The sequence below is a fragment of the Spea bombifrons genome, chromosome 4 (assembly GCF_027358695.1).
Source record: "Spea bombifrons isolate aSpeBom1 chromosome 4, aSpeBom1.2.pri, whole genome shotgun sequence".
Lineage (NCBI taxonomy): Eukaryota > Metazoa > Chordata > Amphibia > Anura > Pelobatidae > Spea > Spea bombifrons.
This window is the reverse complement of record NC_071090.1, coordinates 101432981-101449961: the sequence shown is the minus strand read 5'-3', so window position 1 is coordinate 101449961 and position 16981 is coordinate 101432981. Positions and strand designations below refer to the sequence as shown.

Here is a 16981-nt window from a genome sequence, read left to right as displayed (position 1 = left end):
TTGAAACTGAGCCATTCTACTGACATGGGGGCCTAGGAGGATCTTATTGTTAGGCGAGACAGTCTATTACAACTAAAAGAAGCGAGGGGTATTGAAGGTCTTGTGCCTAGGAACATCCTATTTATAACCACGCTGGTGTCCCTGTCACAACAGCTTGTGTTAGCAACAGTAACAGAAGAGACGATTGCGATACGCTTATCCCTGGGGGTCATCTCACCGATTACCCACCGACCCCACCAAATTCCACGAAACCATAGAAAGCCTAGAGCATTCTGTCAGCACTCAAATCAATCAAACCGTAAGGACAAAGCCCATTCGAAATAATTCCTCAAGGCACACAAGACAAAGAAACTCAAAAGAAATGCATAAAAGTCACAAAATGCACTTAAAAAAAAAAAAAAAAAGACTGCGTATGTTAAAACCAAGATGCACCATCCACGAACACCACCCCGGGGAGGAAAAAGCTCTTGTGATGTTAAACAAGGCGCAATGCCTGTTTTTACCCGTTTTCTCCATCCTAAATAAATAACTATTCAATAACCGTACCTTCTGTACCTGGCGGTTCTCAATGCTATTCTCTAGCAGATTAAACATCTGCTGCGCTCCTGCGTCATAGAGAAAGTCTCTGGCGCGTCGAAGTAACAACACAACGCGCTGATCACATATTAAACGCAGGAGCAGTAAACACAGTACACCTAGAAAACAACATAAAAAAAAAGCTTTATTTTATTTTTTGACTGGTTTGAATTTCCCAGCGATCTGTTTTACGTTGGATTGAAGGTTCGCCTGGGCAGAGAGCGGCACTACGTCGGTTTATAAGCCATACGGGAACGCCACGGGGCTCAACAAGCCACTCATCTCAGTAGCCGCCGTTATTCCCCAGTTATGTAATCCCTGGGCTTTGCAACAAACTACCCTCCTCGTTCACCGACATACATTTCTTAATGTCAGAAGATATTGGACTAAACATTGAGAAAATATTTTCTCCATATTGTTCGGCTGATCTTTATATTATCTATAATTTTTCATAAATAATTTTGACATTTTATCTATATTTACAGGAAAAAAATCCCTGTGATATATCTATCTATATTATTTATATATATATATATATATCTATCTATATTATATATATATATATATATATATATATATATATATATATATATACACACACACGCACGCACGCACGCAGACTAGATAGGCCAATTTTTTCCTGCCGTCTCTACCTATGTATTTTTGAGTCATAGAAACCATAGCAACGTAAAAAAAAAAAAAAAAAAAATCACTAGTACTTTAAATGAAGATATTTGTTAATATACAAATACGATGTTAACACTAGTATTTAACGCTGCTCGGTAGAGGAGTATTATACAAAATACTATCAAAAAGTTAAAAGACTGGATTAGCTGAGGGTGAGCCGTCAACATTTGCTTGCTTCCTCGCACCCGGACAGACTAATATACAACAGCTGTAGGAAAATTCTTCTATGTCATATTTTACATATTACAGGTTGGCTAGAAAAAAAAGCAGGTAATCCTCAGATTAAGTTTTTTTCTGCGTTACTTATATGATGAAATTTGTTGCAATTGTACAAAAAAAAATAAGCAAAAATGTTTTTGTAAGATATTTTTATTGACCTTATAAAAACAAAAACAAGGAAGGTGGCCCATGCAGGACAAGGTGTAACAGTCAGAAAGGGAGGCACATGTCTCAACGAATAAGGGAACTGGAAGGATCTAACATATCGTGGCATCATTAATCCCCCTTTTTTTGGCTTGAATGTTCCGTGGAGACCACCACAGCCTTTCCTGGCCAAGAGATGCCAAAAGGCGTAGTAGATGGTGGCAGATTAGGGTTTGTTAGGGTTTAGCCGTGAAGGTGGGGTTTCTGCCTTGGAAGAGAAGGTTTGCTTCTGAAGGGTCTCGGCCACGTACGGGTTCGGCGTAGTGTTTGCATCAGATGAGCTTTTTTGGGGGTTTGTGTTCAATGCCAGCTGCAAGCATTGCCAGTCTTAGATTCAGGACTATGTTTTATGTGATCAGTCTTGCTTCTTGCGTTGGCCCGTTGCTTCAGAAGCACGGAAACCCAGTATCCTCATAGAAGACGTAACATACAATCCTTGCTGACCTCAGAGTAACTTATAGCTTCTACGTAACAGATTTCATGTGGTCACCGTCAACCTTCTGAACTTGGAGCGGTGAATACTTTCTGAAGCTTTCATTGGTGGATTTAAGGTGAACGCCATCAGAATCTTCTATGAGCCTGTGATGTGGCAGCAGCTCCCAGGACCTCTCAACTTTGCAAACAATTGATGAAGGCGCTTCCTGGGCCCCCTTACTCTTGGTTACATGCCTCAGCCCCTCATGTACTAAAACAAAAAAACAAAACAAAAATCCAGACTGGCTCTTGATGTCCTTTTGAATTCCCTATTCTCGTGTTCCCTCAGCCCTCGCTCCATGGCTTAGGTTCCTCTGGCTCGGTGTCTCCTTGGCGTGACTATGGAGCAGCAGCGCAGCTCACGAGCCTGCTTCCAAGATGCTACGGCTCAGGAGCGGCTGCGGTTCTCATGGTTTCCGGCGATGAGACGGCTGTACAGTTTCTGCTGCTCCTCCTTAAAAACATCCTTGACCTTTTCTCTTTTCAGTCCTCCGTCCCTGAAAGACAGGAATACCACAGTCAAAAAAACAAAACAAAACAAACAAAAAGACACATTTATAAAGATAGGGACAGATCTAAAGCTCACCATAGCAGATCAACAAGTCCTCCCTGCCGAGCTATTGCCGATTTCACCCGGTTGGCAAAATGTACGGCGTCCTCGTTCTCCTAAAAAAAGGTTAAAAGTCACAGGTCAGAATCTTCTCGGATCCGCAAGAACACATTACCTCTACATACGCTATACGCTTAGACGCTATACAGCACGGTAGCTCTTTAACCTATTTTTGAGTCAAACAAATCTTAAATAAACTCCATAAAATCCAGTGCTGGAATATCTTAGGCCGCAGACCAGCGGGCCCTGACACCGTCTGCTGTGCCTAGAGGACTTGGCTGGGTACACAGGACGTTCCCCGCTGCTCCTCCATGGCACCCAGCGGAGGGACTCTAGCAACAGTCCTGGGGAAAGAAATTCTCATTGATCCTAAAACCCAGGGTTTATCTAATTCTGTTCCAAGAAACTTTCTTTATCTCCAGACCTGGAGGCCGCCATTGTTGTCGGTCATGTGATCTCTTGAGCGACCTGTTCAAACACCACCGAGCTGATTCCTTATGGCGATGTTGACAAAGCCATTCATCTACAGACTATTATGGGCCCCAATGCCTGGCTGGGTGATTGAGCCATTCGATTGTTTCCCACAAGCAGTATGATAAGGAGTCGGGGTGTTCAGTGGATTGGGCTGGGAGCGAGAACATAGAAATTGCTAATATGCAGCTGTCTGAAAACATTTTACGCAAAAAACAGAACTGGGGGGAAAAAGAAAAACGGCACAATATCTTTTAAAAACTCCTTTCTACCCGAGACTGGAAACATTTTAACAAGAACTCACATACTTATACGTTTGAAGATAAGAATCCCACCTTCTAACTCTCTTACTACATTAGCATATGCCCTTATTGCATTTGTCAGCCTAGATATACGTGATTGGAAATAATATAATAATAAGTTACAGATTTGTACACTTCTAAGGCTGTAAGTATTCTAATCCTACCTTCTACTCAGACATATGCCCTCTATAGTAACCATCATGCCCAGAACAAGTGATTGCAGTCCCCGAGTTAATATATCTGATGGGATGCGGTCCTTGGGTTAGTTCCTTGTCACATTACCTTCCTAGGATGACAAACAAAGCCTTCTCTGTACGTCTACTTTAACACAAGCCTTGAAGCTGAAAACTGCTCTTCAGCCCCGGTGTCGTAAATAAACGGCGCAGGATGACGCATTCCTCCGAGTGTTTACAGAATATGTAATAGATAAGCTAGTTTCTTTCACAACAACCTCTCTGTCTACGCTGAGAAGCTGGTGGGTGAACGGTCACTTGGATTTATTCTGCGTGAAGAATCTATCGGCCGGCAGGCCGGTCAGGATGAAGGTAATACCCGAGGGCTCTCCTGCCGTCACAGAACTACAACTCCCCAAACGCTAAACTAGAAGCGTCCTTGCCAAGGCTTTGGTTTTAAGGAGCACATAAGTGAAAAGTAATGCAGGTCTCAGATTTCAATTTATTTCAAGAATTATTTAAAATATTATTTTTTACATAACATTACGCAAAGACATTCAACAATAGAATGTAAGAACGCAGAACAACAGATAAGACCCATCCGGCCCGTCTAGTCTGCTCATTTTTCCTGATGTAGCGGCTCAGACCTTAATCAGTCCTTGATCTCGTTTTACATTCAGGATAGAGTTATGCCTATCCCATGAATGTTTAACACAGTGAGGGAATTTAATCTCTGCCACTTCTGCTGGGAGACTGTTCCACTTATCTACCACCCTCTTGGTAAGTAAAAATATCGTGCTAAGATCCCCTATATTACCATATATTACCCCTGGTCTGGAGTTAAGGGACGTATATTGGGGCAATGCGACATAAAACACAACTTTCTTCACTGCTGCACCACTTTGCACAGTACCACAGTTTAACCCCTTCATGACAAAGGGTATTTTACAGCATAAAGACTCAAGCTGGTGTGTTTAACCATTATTCCTGTTTGCGTGTTAGTGTACCTGTCAAGGATTAAATTCCTTCGAGGTTTCATATTAAACCATATCCATGTTAATAAACTTTATATATTGGCACAAAAATATAAAGCGTGAAACATTGCAATGTGTTTGGGACTCCTCCCCTCTCAGTCACCGACATTTCGGATAGAGATCTTTCTCGGGTCTTTATAGAGCTTTCCGAGTAAGTTGTTAGAAGATCTGTCACTTTCCACAGAACTAAACTAAAGTTTTTTTTACTTATTTATTTTCTCCAAATAAGAACAATGACTAATTTATACGTTTCTCAGCTCTGTGTTGCTTCACATACCGTATTTGCTCTAATATAAGACAACTTCTGCCGGGACTTCTATGACAAAAGTTATATTCAGGCTTTTTTTCTAAATTAACATTCAAATTTTGAGGGGGGGGGTCTTATAATCCGGTATATATATTACACATACGCTTCCTCTGGCACTGAAGTATACACACTCACATACACTACTCCTACCTCATGCAGACCTGCTGCACCGCTGCTCATCTGCTGCCATCGTGAATCCGGCACCCTATGCTTTCTCTCGGGGGCATGGTGAAGAGGCAGCCATGTCACATGTCACATATCGTGCATTAAGTGACCTCGCTGGGCACCTCACAGCACCCAAATATGGTGCCGGATTCACAAGAGCAGCCCTGGCAAGGTTTTACCCCCTTGTCCTGCAAGTCACCATCCCGCCAGGGTTTGCCGAGCCTTGTGCTACAACATACTGAAGACATCTGAGAAACCTTGGGTACCCACACTCGTCAAGCGATAATTTAACTACAATCCCCACGATTCCCATTCATTCAGACGCCATTCCAAGAATAATGGGATTTCTGAACTACTTTCACACATGCTCACCCGGCGCGTCATGGGAGGTAGATACCAAACACTACACACTATGGCCCAGCTCGTCATCATTCGCAGAAGATAGGTGACCATTCCATTCTTGCTGCTGTTCCAAAAGGCATCTCCAAAACGAGGGTCATACTGCAAAAAACGGGAGAGCCGTCAGCGTGACCATGGCTTACCTGGCATCAATGGTCGCTTAGCTTATCTAACGTTCCATGTGTTAGGCTGTAGCTCAGTAACATAATATTTCAATGAATTCACAAACCAAGACTACAAGCTATTAGTACGCTACCCACGCCACGTGACAGCGGGCTCAACCAAAACAGATCCCTAGAAAACATTGGACGTGGTTTTAGAACAGGAATGCCGTCTCTAATACTTACTGATAAAATAGTTATATTTGGCAGAATTCTCCGTTTCATATGACAGGATACATTATATGTAGCGCGCACAATGTTATGAATGTATATGCAAAAACATTTACATACATGACATTTTCTGGTGTGTCTGCTTCACCACAGAACGCAAATCGAGTTCATCCCACCGCACAGTCACACTTCCAGCTTTTCTCTTCCCATTTAATCCCGCAATTCAAATATTTTTCCACACAAGACAAGCTATTATTCCCATACGGAGTAAGGAGTTTTTCCGAGTGTCGTTCATTAGAGTTTTTATTAAAATTGTCGAACTCTGTTGAAGAAGAGGCTGTATGAAAGATGCCCAAAACTCTCACCTTTATAGCGACGGGGTAAATGGTGGCACCGATCTCAAAGCACCCCTTCTTAAACATCATTACCGAGGTGTTGTTAATGCAGGTACCTTGGGGTGAGACATAAATTAGTGACTTTATCTACTATACATTAAACACCTTGACAATGCCGGCATGTTTGATAACGGCATTGGTAAAAAATACAGACAGCGGCTGCTGCCAAACAACGCGGCTAATGCAAGCTATATGAAATTTTTTTAGTGCATCTTGAAACCAACTTTGTCTTCTCCAACCCAGAAATGTTCAGGAAAATACTCAAAAACCCAGCTATAAACTTTTATATATTTCTGACTTTCCTTAGTTTGGGGCTTACCTTCGGGAAATATAAGTATAGGCAGTTTGCTTTTGTCTTGTACGTGATCTGTGAGCCTGAGGAAGAAGGCAAAGGAAACGAGACATGTAAGAAGCAGTAAGAGGTGACAAGACATACAGGAGAGGAGAAAGCGGGGCAGGGGTTTACCCGCTCGAGCCCGATGAAGAGTCCTCTCACCACAGTAACTATGAACAAAATGCATAGTCAAAGAGAAATATTAAGACCAAAAGTGAGTGGAAAAAAGTGCTTTTGAGACCTTTTTGGGGTCATTTCATACAAAAGATTGCGAAATATGAATGATTATTTAAATACCCTATGGGAATCTCTTATATTTAAATTAGTGTACATCATGGCCTGTACATCCAGCAAGATAAGAATCGGCTAATTTTTTATATTTGAGGGGGTTTAGGAAATTGGCAAGGAAACATACATTATTTCTATGCACATGGATGATTTGTCACCTGAGAAGTTCATGCAGTTTGAAGACAAACCCAACTCGTATTTTTACCTTCTATACAACCTCTTTGTTGCTACGTTGCTGTTAATACGAAGACTCCCGCTGGTCTTACCTTTTAGCCACCAGAATACGATCTTTGACCTCAGAGCGCTCGAACCACACGTGTGGACAGGACTTAACCATGGCTCTTTGAATGACTCCCATCAGACCCCCGTGGACCTGTCCTACCTGTATGCGATAACAGACATGTCACTGACCAAGCACATTAACCCTTCCCATCCACCAATTAACACCACAGACCAAAACTAACCATGGCATAGTAGCCGTCACTGGCCAGGATGATCACGTCGATGGGGGACGTGTGATTGGCCACGCAGATGCCGCCTTTCCTCGGGCGATTCTCACTGTTGTAGACAAAGCAACAACATTTTACGGCTGAAAGACTATACAAAGTAGCTAACTAGGCAACGTCAATCTTTGACCCCACAAACAAATCATTGGAACACTTTGTGCCTGGCATGAGCTGACCTCACTTTAGCTTTACAGCTTCCAGATCTCAGACAAATGTTTAACCTTACGAGTGCCCAGACCCTGCTGCTTGAGGCTCTTGTTTTAGACATTTCTCCGTCAATGTTATGACTAGGATAGAGCTCTGAATCCAGTTCATTGTGGGGTGGGCTGCCATTCTAAACTTGCGCTAAAAGGGACATAGCTGTGTCTTATGAATGACATTTATACTAACCACCACAAAACCGGGTTACAAAAAGACAGAAATCTAATATAAATGTTTCTATTGGACACAATCCCAACTCCAGGTCATACAAAGTGGAGTAATCGTTGACATTCCACTAGTTTCCAAGGCGACTGCTCAACATTTAGAACTTTGCCCCAGGCTGCCTATTTTTACATATGTCCAGTGTCATGCGGCAACAAGAAACTAACCGCAGTCACCGACTTTGACCCCCAGAGATTATTCAAGTTCAATCACCTCTTCGGACCGACCCTGACCTAGATTCGACGGAAAGGGACTCACCTGCCGTGATACGTTATGATGGCCGTTAGAGCGCGCACGCAGATCCGGTAACACATGAGATGTACGTGTTTACTCAGGAACTCTTTAAACCTACAAAGACACACATGTTTGTATGCATACAATAATAAATCGCATAAATCTAGAGATAATGAACAAGCAATTGTCACAAAACAAACACAGCGTATCCCGGCCGTCAACAAGAGAATAAGTTCCCTTCCAACAACACAATTTCCAGCTGAGTTACTGAAAGCAGCTGCGAGACGACAAAGAAGTAAAAATAATCCGTAGACAATTTATAAAAGAGCGGTTCATATAATAAGGCGTCTGCGAATTTACAGCTTTCTGTAAAACTTATTCAGCCCTTGGTCACGTCTTACATTCAGGACGGCATTATTCGTACCCCATTAATGTTTCATTCCTTCACCCTCACAGTAATTAAACTGCATCTAAAACGTCTAACCCTTTAATCGTACAATGTTTGTCATCTTCCTCTGATTTAAAGTATAACTTTTTAATTAAATCGTATTGTGTTTGGATGTCTCTGCTATGCCCTCTGATGTCTTTCCTGAAAACGACACATATTTAGACCCCTCAGACCTTACCAAGTCGTATTCCTCTCTCACTTTATTCATTGACTCACTTTAGTAGCCCTTATAATCTGGGTTTATTTATTTATGGATAGTAGGTGGAAGATCAAAGAGACAGTTTATTACCAAAAATTAATGAATTTCTGGCATTGCCTTAAAAAAAAAAAAAAAAAAAAAAAAAAGACAGAATGGTGGAATACTAACCGTCCATTAGGCAAATATCCCACTACAGTGGTGCCAAAGACCAGAAGACCAATCCCCGTCACAGCCAAAGCGATCCTGAAAAAAAAGGAATATTGCGCAACGTTAGGAATCCAGATAAAACAGCAAAGCACTTCTACACCCGAGTAGTAAGGGGTGTCTGATGAACACTCCCATGCTGAGATGGCACAGACAGCCACATCATAGACCGTCACCTAACGGACAGAAAGATGGGTATCCAGCCCAGCAAGCCAACCCACCACAGCGCTGGCACAGCCACGGCTAAAAGCAGTCACCTGAGGGGCAGCAGGAAGGTGTATCTGACCAGCATGCCAAGCCCCCACAGCACCGTAAGACGCAAACTGATGTGCTGAAAGTTGTAGTTTGTTCGACTCAGCAGGTTCCAGGTCTCCAGTTCCTCTGCCGAGAAGCGCTTGGTCACCTCATCGTCCATGATGCTCTCCATGCCTTGCCGACAGAAATAAAACATGTCCGACAGTTCAAAGTCGGGGCCATCCAAGGAGCGCCCGCTGCCGCGCAGTTCTGAGATGCCCTTCTCCAGGGATGTCCTCTCCTTAGCGATAATGCCTGCATTTTAAAGCGGAAAATGCATACCGTTAGCGTAACATACAGAGCATGATTTCAAATACAGTCAAACTGCTCTTAGTACATAAGCTCCAGTGATGTACTCTGCGTCTAAAACATATATAACATTATCTATCTCATTTAAGGGACAGTAGATGCCCCAGGTATCACGTACTCTCAGCCAATCTTCTAAAGCAACGGTTAAAGAAAATGAAGACAATTGTTATGTAGATGTGAATGTTAGAGGTTATCGGTGACAGCTTGGAGCCTTCTAAACGTAAGCTGGTATAGCTCTTCGCGAACGGCTGCTCTAGTCGGTGTATACGCAGAAGCTGTATTGGTATATAGGTAGTTACAGATGCACTTTTTTGTTTTTTTAAAGGGTTACCTATACAGCAATCATTAGTAATTGGTTTGTACAGAACATCTCTGAATCGTGCTTTAAGGTCTGTATACTGATAAGTGATTTGCAGTAAAGCAGTAAGAATTATTCAAAATAAGTTAACCTACAACATTTGGATTCCAATTCCAGTAAGTGGAAAGTTCAACACTTGGTTAAATCACTTTTTTAATTTATTTGGTGTAGTAAGGTGTTAAAGCCAGCAGTCCACAGCCTCGCAGTTCCACTAAGTCCCTGCTGATTCCAAGGTCCTAAGCCGGGTGCATTCCCAAACCCTGCCACTAGGGGAGGACACGGCGCATGTTTGCTTCCCTGCACCCTAAAAAGAACAAAGTGGGCATCGCTGGCCATTCAAACAATGGCGTTAAGTACTCTGCCAAAGCTGGGATGACACGACATCAAGGTATGATGTATCCTTAACCCTTTAAGGATCAGGCTGGTTTTTATTTTTTTTCCCTTTGGGACCGAGGATGTTCTAACACTAAATTGTTTTTTTTCAGGACAAGAAGGGCTTTCTGCAGATAGCATTTTTTTTATCATATCATCTAATTTCCTACTTAAAAATACAATATTTTCTCAATTTTTTTATTTGAAAAATCTTTTACTCATTTACAAAGCTAATGAAAAAAATGCTAAATAGATAATACTATTGGTGCTGAGTTTAGAAATAATAATAATAATATCTTTTATTTATATAGCGCCAACAATTTATGTTTTGTTATCCATTTGCCATTTCAAAACCATTTTTTCCCCAAAATCTGATCATGTGCTATTCGGGACATCTTTGAAGCCAGCCAAAGCAAGTTATCCTCATCAAACCATATATTTTAGAAAACTAGATGCCCCAAGGTATTTCAAATGCTGGTATTTTAACCCATTCCATGCACATTACAGCAACAGCATTTAAGCTAAGAAAGCGATCATGGATGGCTTTCTGAGCTTGTTTAACACCATGACGTGCCAGGCACGTCATTGGTCGTAAATCGACTGTTTTTCCGTGATGTGCCTGGTACGTCACTGGTCATTAATGGGTTAATGTTCATGACAGCATATAACATTATTTAGAGGAAAAAAAAAAAAGAAAAAGATTGATGCCACAGAAGTGATTTTGTGATCTAGCTTAACTTACACAGGTCACGGTATGACTATTGACTGTAAAAGCAATGCTGGAGGATATCCAGGTTTTTGGAAATTTTAACCACTTTGTTACGAAATGAATTATGTACTGAAGAATCAGGATGTTTGACTAATAAAAAATATATATAGAATGTAGTAATCCCATCACCAAAACAATTATAGTTTCTACCCTGTGTACCATGTCTTTGTATGAATGCCTGTTTATTTTACATACCATTAGTAAGCGGTTTATAGAGCGTGTGGCTGTTTTCTTTTACACCTCTTTCTATTCGTAAAGTTGCCCACTGTAGGATATAAAAAAAAGCCACAAAAGTTAAAGGTGAACACTCTTACACACAAATTCAAAGGGCTAAAGGATGCACTATCCGAACTCAAAAGCCATGCATAGAAGCAACATGATGAAGCCAAAGGAAACTCACCGTGAAGATACGGAGCAAGGTCTTCATGTAAAGGCGGCGGATGCCGAACGAAACCCCAAATATAGCAGGAACAATGATAAAAACTAGGAGGAGGGTGAACCAAAGAGTGAGGGACAGTCCCAAAAGGTTACATATCACATTGTCAAAGGGGAGCAGGAAACCCATGGTGTGTCAAGGGGAAGGGAGGCGAGGAGGGAACACGAGCAGGAACCAAACCTAGGACTTCAGGATTTGTCTTCTTCCCAGGTAACCGTGTTCTTAGTTCTTTAGGGTTAATACAGAAGGGCACTTCATGGTACCCATATTAGACTCCAAAGAATCCTAAACCCTGTGCCACGCCAGCTGTCCTCACAGGCAATATCCCGGTTGCCTGCAGGTATTACGAGATTCCAAAGTGCCTTCTAGTAAAGTGCAGCCCCCACTCTATAATGCTTCGCTCCGCTGGGGCAGTATCCTTTTAATGTGGTGCCCAAAAAGTTGTCACTTCTGTAGAGTAGAAACTTATACTATTTGAGTCTTCATAAGTGCTATGTTTGTCGGGACACACCAGTGTTCCTCTGTAAGGTGCAAAAAGTAGGTACTAGTAAAGTTCATCAATGCGCAGCGATACTGGGTGCCCGTCGTTAGCGATGAATCTCCAGTCCAGTCTTATCTGAGCTCGTCCAAGCACAGGCATCTCCTGATGGTCGGGTTGTAGGTGTGGGACTACTGGCTCGTCATACGTTGGCTGCAGCTCTGCCGCCCTCCTCCTCCTCCTGGACAAATACGTGCCAGCCTGAGAAAGACAGACACAGACAGCCGGCTAAGGGAGAGCAGCCAAGACCCAGGGTCAAGAGGAGAGAAACCGACAGAGGGAAAAGAAACACAAAGAAATTAAGAGAGAGGGGAAAACTGGCAGCCTAACGCACGGAGAAGTTCAACTTTCCCCGTGGAAAGTCCTTGTAAGAATGTGACGGTGGTAAGCGAGACGGTGCGTGATGCTGCATGACATCAGGTGAGCTCATAGCACGAGGCTATAGTTGCGTCTGTACGAGAGAACAAACAGCTCCAACTGGAAAACGTAACCAAGGAGTTTATAGAACTATAGATCCAGCAGGGAAAGGGTGGATAAGCACAATATGCTCATGTAACACTTATATTGACTATTATATGAGCTGATTTTATATTTTTTATAAATTAATATTTGTTGAAGGAAGCGGCTTAAGCATTAAAACGTATCCCGTTCGCTTAACACACTTATTGACATACCGCCATGGAGTCATATGCTGCAGCTGTGCTGACAAAAGATTCATTAGCTACGCGAAGCACTTCTGGGGAATAAAAAACCAACTCCCCAAGGCAGATTTAGCAGAAAATAATTAAGAAGTGGGGGGGGTCTTTTTTTTGTTTTTTCTTTCTCTACAAAAACAGCCCATGTTTTAAGTGATTCGACACATTTATTGCTGCTCAGGATGTGCTCATCGGGCTGACAATTTACCAATACAGTAGCACAAGTATAAGTGATGCGAAGGGTTAATACCGGCATGTCTGTCTGCATCTCACTATTTGAGAGTGTATGGGCAGAACGTGTCTTCTCTGCCTGTCAGACCATATGTTTCTATTCTGCTTCAGCGCAGTACGGTATGTAACATATAGAATACATATCACCGTTAAGACAGCTAACCTGAATAGAAACACAGAACGTGACGGCAGATAAGATCATCTAGTCTGCCCCTTTCTCCTTACTGTAAAGACCTATATATGTATATACACATATACACACACACACAGTATATCCTCGCTATATTAACCTCTGCCACCTTTGCTGGGAGGCTGCCTCGCTTATTATCTTTTATTTATACAGCACCAACAAGTTACGCAGCGCTTCTGACAGACTAAGACAAACCGATACATCAGGTGGAGAGAGCTCGGCTCACAAGCTTACAATCGTGATGAGTTTATCTACCAATCAGCCTGTGACATTACAGCTAAAAGTTAACAAATAGTTAAAGGTAACGCATGATTAGGGGCACATCTGTAATAAATGCCTAATTATGTAACAAGATTCTACATACACAGCACACACTTTTGTGTAATTATATCTATATATATATATATATATACACACACAGACATATATACATATATAGATAGATAGATAGATGATTTAAAATAGCATTACGTGTTGTATATACTGTACGGCGTGTCCCTACTGATGTACAAAGCCCCAGCAGGCACACACATACACCGCCCCATGAATGCATACATACCCTATACGCACATATATAGGCTCTGTGGAGGCAGTAAATGAGAAATACATATGTTGGAAAACCGGCTCTTACCCCCAATGTTCGCTCTTCCCACCTCCCCAGACCTTCCGCGCACCCAGCGTCACGAATGATGTCAGTACGTCACCTTTCGTCAGCCAAGTCCGCGCCGTACGGCTTAATTTCACAATAAAGATGAGAGTGTTCAGGGCAGAGCGGCTAAGGGTCAGCGCCGGCGTAAAGCGAAAACTAGAGCGGCTCCTGGTGGTAGGAAAGGAGTACTGCAAGGAGGTTGTGAATTTAGGTATTCAAGAAAGAATGGACAATGGTTGGAACAAGCACGCCTCCCAATTGTCCCTCTATGTGAAAGGCAGTACCTCTATGAGATCCAAACCCCTCTGTCCCACTTCTGGCGTTGCATGTGAGTTTATCACAGTATCTACAGTCCTAGAGGTTATTGTGAGGTGCATTTACACAGCATATACATGCAGGGGCGTAACTAGAAACCACAGGGCCCCAGGCCTCCCAACTTCACAAAGCAACAAGTCCCACAGTGCCGCCTTTGCCCCCAAACAACTTGTGATTGCCACCTTTGCCCCTAAGCAGCTTTTCAGTGTCATCCTAACCACCAAACAGCTCATCTGTGCCATCCTTCCCCCTAAACAGCTTCTCTGTGCCATCTTTGCCCCTCGCCCCCTCCTCCAACATAAACTCTGGCGCACATATGTAAATAAACTTACACAGATTTAGACATACTAACGCACATGAACACACTTATTCTAACACACACCCTCCCTCTCGCACCACTTGTGCTAACACACACTCCATCATACACCATTTACACATCTATGCTCACACACACATACTTACACATAGACATCCATGCTCACATATCTTTATACATAGACATCTATATTCACATACTCGTATACATAGACATTCATGCTCACATTCACTTAGGCATAGACATTCATGCTCACATACATACAAACCTATATACCCCTCTCAGACACACTTTATTAACGCTCCTGCAGCCTTAGGATAAGCTGCCCGCACACTGCGTGAGCAGCCTCGGTTTCACCACAGGGTGGCGTGATGTAACGGAACGTGACCCGATGCGTTCCTGTCTCCCTGTGCCGGTTCAAAATTGTTTAGAAAGGGCAGACTTGGACCCTGCAGCCCGGGGCAGGGCAGCAGCTGCCCTCCTCCTCCATGGCCGATCAGTGACAGAAAAGTGCCCCCACTGAAATAAATGAAAGCAGAAGCACTCCCAAATCTGGCGGGAAACCTTCCCAAAAGAGTGAAAGCCGTAATAACTGCAGAGGGGGACCAACTTCATATTAATGTCGCTGTAGTTAGAATGTGATGTCATCAAAGTCCCTGTTGGTGTAATGGTCAGGTGTCCCAATACTTTTGTCCACATAGTGTATTTGCTGGTATAAAATAGTGTGGCCTGAAATGATAACACAAGAGGTCTCCGTCGCGTTCCGTGTCTTTTCTAGAACATGTCATTTGCAATGATGTCGTAGTGTGGCGATAGCGGGTGGCTAGCGGTGCCTTAAAGGGACAGTAACCAGCTCAATCACTTGCCATCAAACATGTCTTTAACAATACATGTGCCGAATTCTTATATCTGCCATCCCTTTTATTTATTTATTTATTTATTGTATCTTATCTATTTATTGTATAGGTTATCTTTTTTATGATTTTTTTAGATTTTTAAATTAGAACCATAGAATTAAACAGCAGATAAGAACCATCCATCTAGTCTGCTTGTTTTTCCTGATGTAGGGACTGTAATCATTCTTTGGTCTCGTCTTAGATTCAGGATAACTTTATGCCCGTCCCATGCCTGCTTAAATTCCCTTTACTGTACAAGCCACTACCACTTCTGCTGGGAGGCTGTTCAATTTATCTACCCTCTCTGTAAAGTAAAATACAATGGCCTTACGTTATGTCTAAAGCAGGGCAGGACGGTGCATGTCAGGCCACCCAACCTTATTCGGGTATGGCAAGAGAAAGGGGGCAGAATAAGGACAGAGGGTCCGATATGTGATGCTAATAAGGAGGTGTCGGTGCCAAATGTGGAAACACGTTACGTAACGCCAACAGCTCCATAATGAGATAAGTGGCCTGGGCTGATTAAGAGCTTAAGACCCCAGCGCCCTCTACACGCGTCAGAGATCAGTGCCGTGGGGTCACGCTGCCCGCCATGTGTCCGTGTGCCGGGCGCGCCGGGATGCATAAAGGAGACGTCGAGACGTAAAGTCACAAAGGATGACAGCAGCGGGGATCGGATCCATGGCTGGAGCACCAGACTTAGTGGGCATTATGTAACGGGGTTACCCCTGAATATGTGTATTTAATGCATGTGGCTCCTTTCATTCTTGGATCTAAAGCCAACCCAAGAATATATACCTTGAATATTCCTAAAGAATTGTATGAAACCAGGTTCCTCGGGGGTCTCTCAACTATTGAGTGGTGTTTCCTCGGGGGTCTCATCTATTGATGAGTTTTGCTGTGGCTTTCAACCAACCTAGTGTAGTCAAAGGGGGGGTCCCCATCAACCCTGTTCATCCCAGCCACCCAGACCAGGGTAAAATACTAAAAATACCCCCCATGTCCGGTTAGAACAAAAGGTTTGGGTCAAAGGTTTAGATGTAATGTAAGGAAGTTTTACTTTACTGAGAGGGTGGTAGATAAATGGAACAGCCTCCCAGCCGAAGTGGCAGAGGCTGATCCAGTGATGGAATTTAAACATGCATGGGGTAGGCATAAAGCATACGACCCGATATTTTACCGATCTAAAACAGGACGCCTTCCTTGGGGTTGTACCTTTGGGCAGGGGTCTGCATATTAAGGTACTTTATGAGTCATATATACTCTCTTTAAAAACACAAAACATAATAAAAGACTGAGGAAGAAGTGTTTTTAACCCTTCACTTCACTATTCATTATGAAAGGCTGACGCTAGCAGTTTTCGCCGGCATAAAGGGCTGAGCTGGCCCTGCATGATGTATAATTCAGCGCTAGGTTGTTTTATACGCAGTCATTCACATCATTAGATTTAAAGGTTACAGCCGGACAGGCATTAAATCCAACGCCTGATCTCTAATCCCAAACAAGGCTTCACGGTGAATGAAAATACGATTACACCGTGATTGAAATCTTGTAAATGTATGGCAGAAGAGCTTTAACCCTTTCACTGACTCGCACATCCCTTTTTCCTCCCCGGTGCATTTAAATTGC

General features: G+C 42.8%; 1 protein-coding gene and 1 long non-coding RNA gene across 4 annotated transcripts; one reads left to right on the top strand and one right to left on the bottom strand.

The window, feature by feature from the left end:
• Nucleotides 1-1616: 1616 nt before the first annotated feature.
• Nucleotides 1617-13886, bottom strand: GPAT4 (glycerol-3-phosphate acyltransferase 4). 3 transcript variants are annotated; one of them, XM_053463063.1, is made up of 13 exons: nt 13808-13886; nt 11487-12288; nt 11282-11351; nt 9242-9533; nt 8949-9023; nt 8158-8247; nt 7435-7528; nt 7237-7352; nt 6668-6723; nt 6319-6404; nt 5595-5723; nt 2747-2826; nt 1617-2657 (listed from the first exon to the last, which is right to left on the bottom strand). In XM_053463063.1, exons 2-13 carry the CDS (start codon nt 11649-11651, stop codon nt 2549-2551), a joined length of 1362 nt encoding a protein of 453 aa, XP_053319038.1. In that variant the 5' UTR covers nt 11652-12288; nt 13808-13886; the 3' UTR covers nt 1617-2548. The 3 variants fall into 3 exon arrangements, with proteins under 3 accessions (XP_053319038.1, XP_053319039.1, XP_053319040.1); XM_053463064.1 differs by having other exon boundaries at nt 11487-12261; nt 13808-13878; XM_053463065.1 differs by lacking the exon at nt 13808-13886 and adding an exon at nt 13736-13781 and having other exon boundaries at nt 11487-12261.
• On the top strand, nt 12281-13535 carry LOC128490939 (uncharacterized). The gene is made up of 2 exons (XR_008353993.1): nt 12281-12480; nt 13330-13535. It is a non-coding gene; the product is annotated as an uncharacterized LOC128490939 (long non-coding RNA).
• Nucleotides 13887-16981: the final 3095 nt, after the last annotated feature.

Coding starts and splice junctions, on each gene's coding strand:
- GPAT4 (XM_053463063.1), bottom strand. CDS start 11,651: ATGGGTTTCCTGCTCCCCTTTGACAATGTGATATGTAACCTTTTGGGA. Junction 11,352..11,486: donor CCTTGCTCCGTATCTTCACG/GTGAGTTTCCTT, acceptor TATATCCTACAG/TGGGCAACTTTACGAATAGA. Junction 8,248..8,948: donor GGATATTTGCCTAATGGACG/GTTAGTATTCCA, acceptor GTGTCTTTGTAG/GTTTAAAGAGTTCCTGAGTA.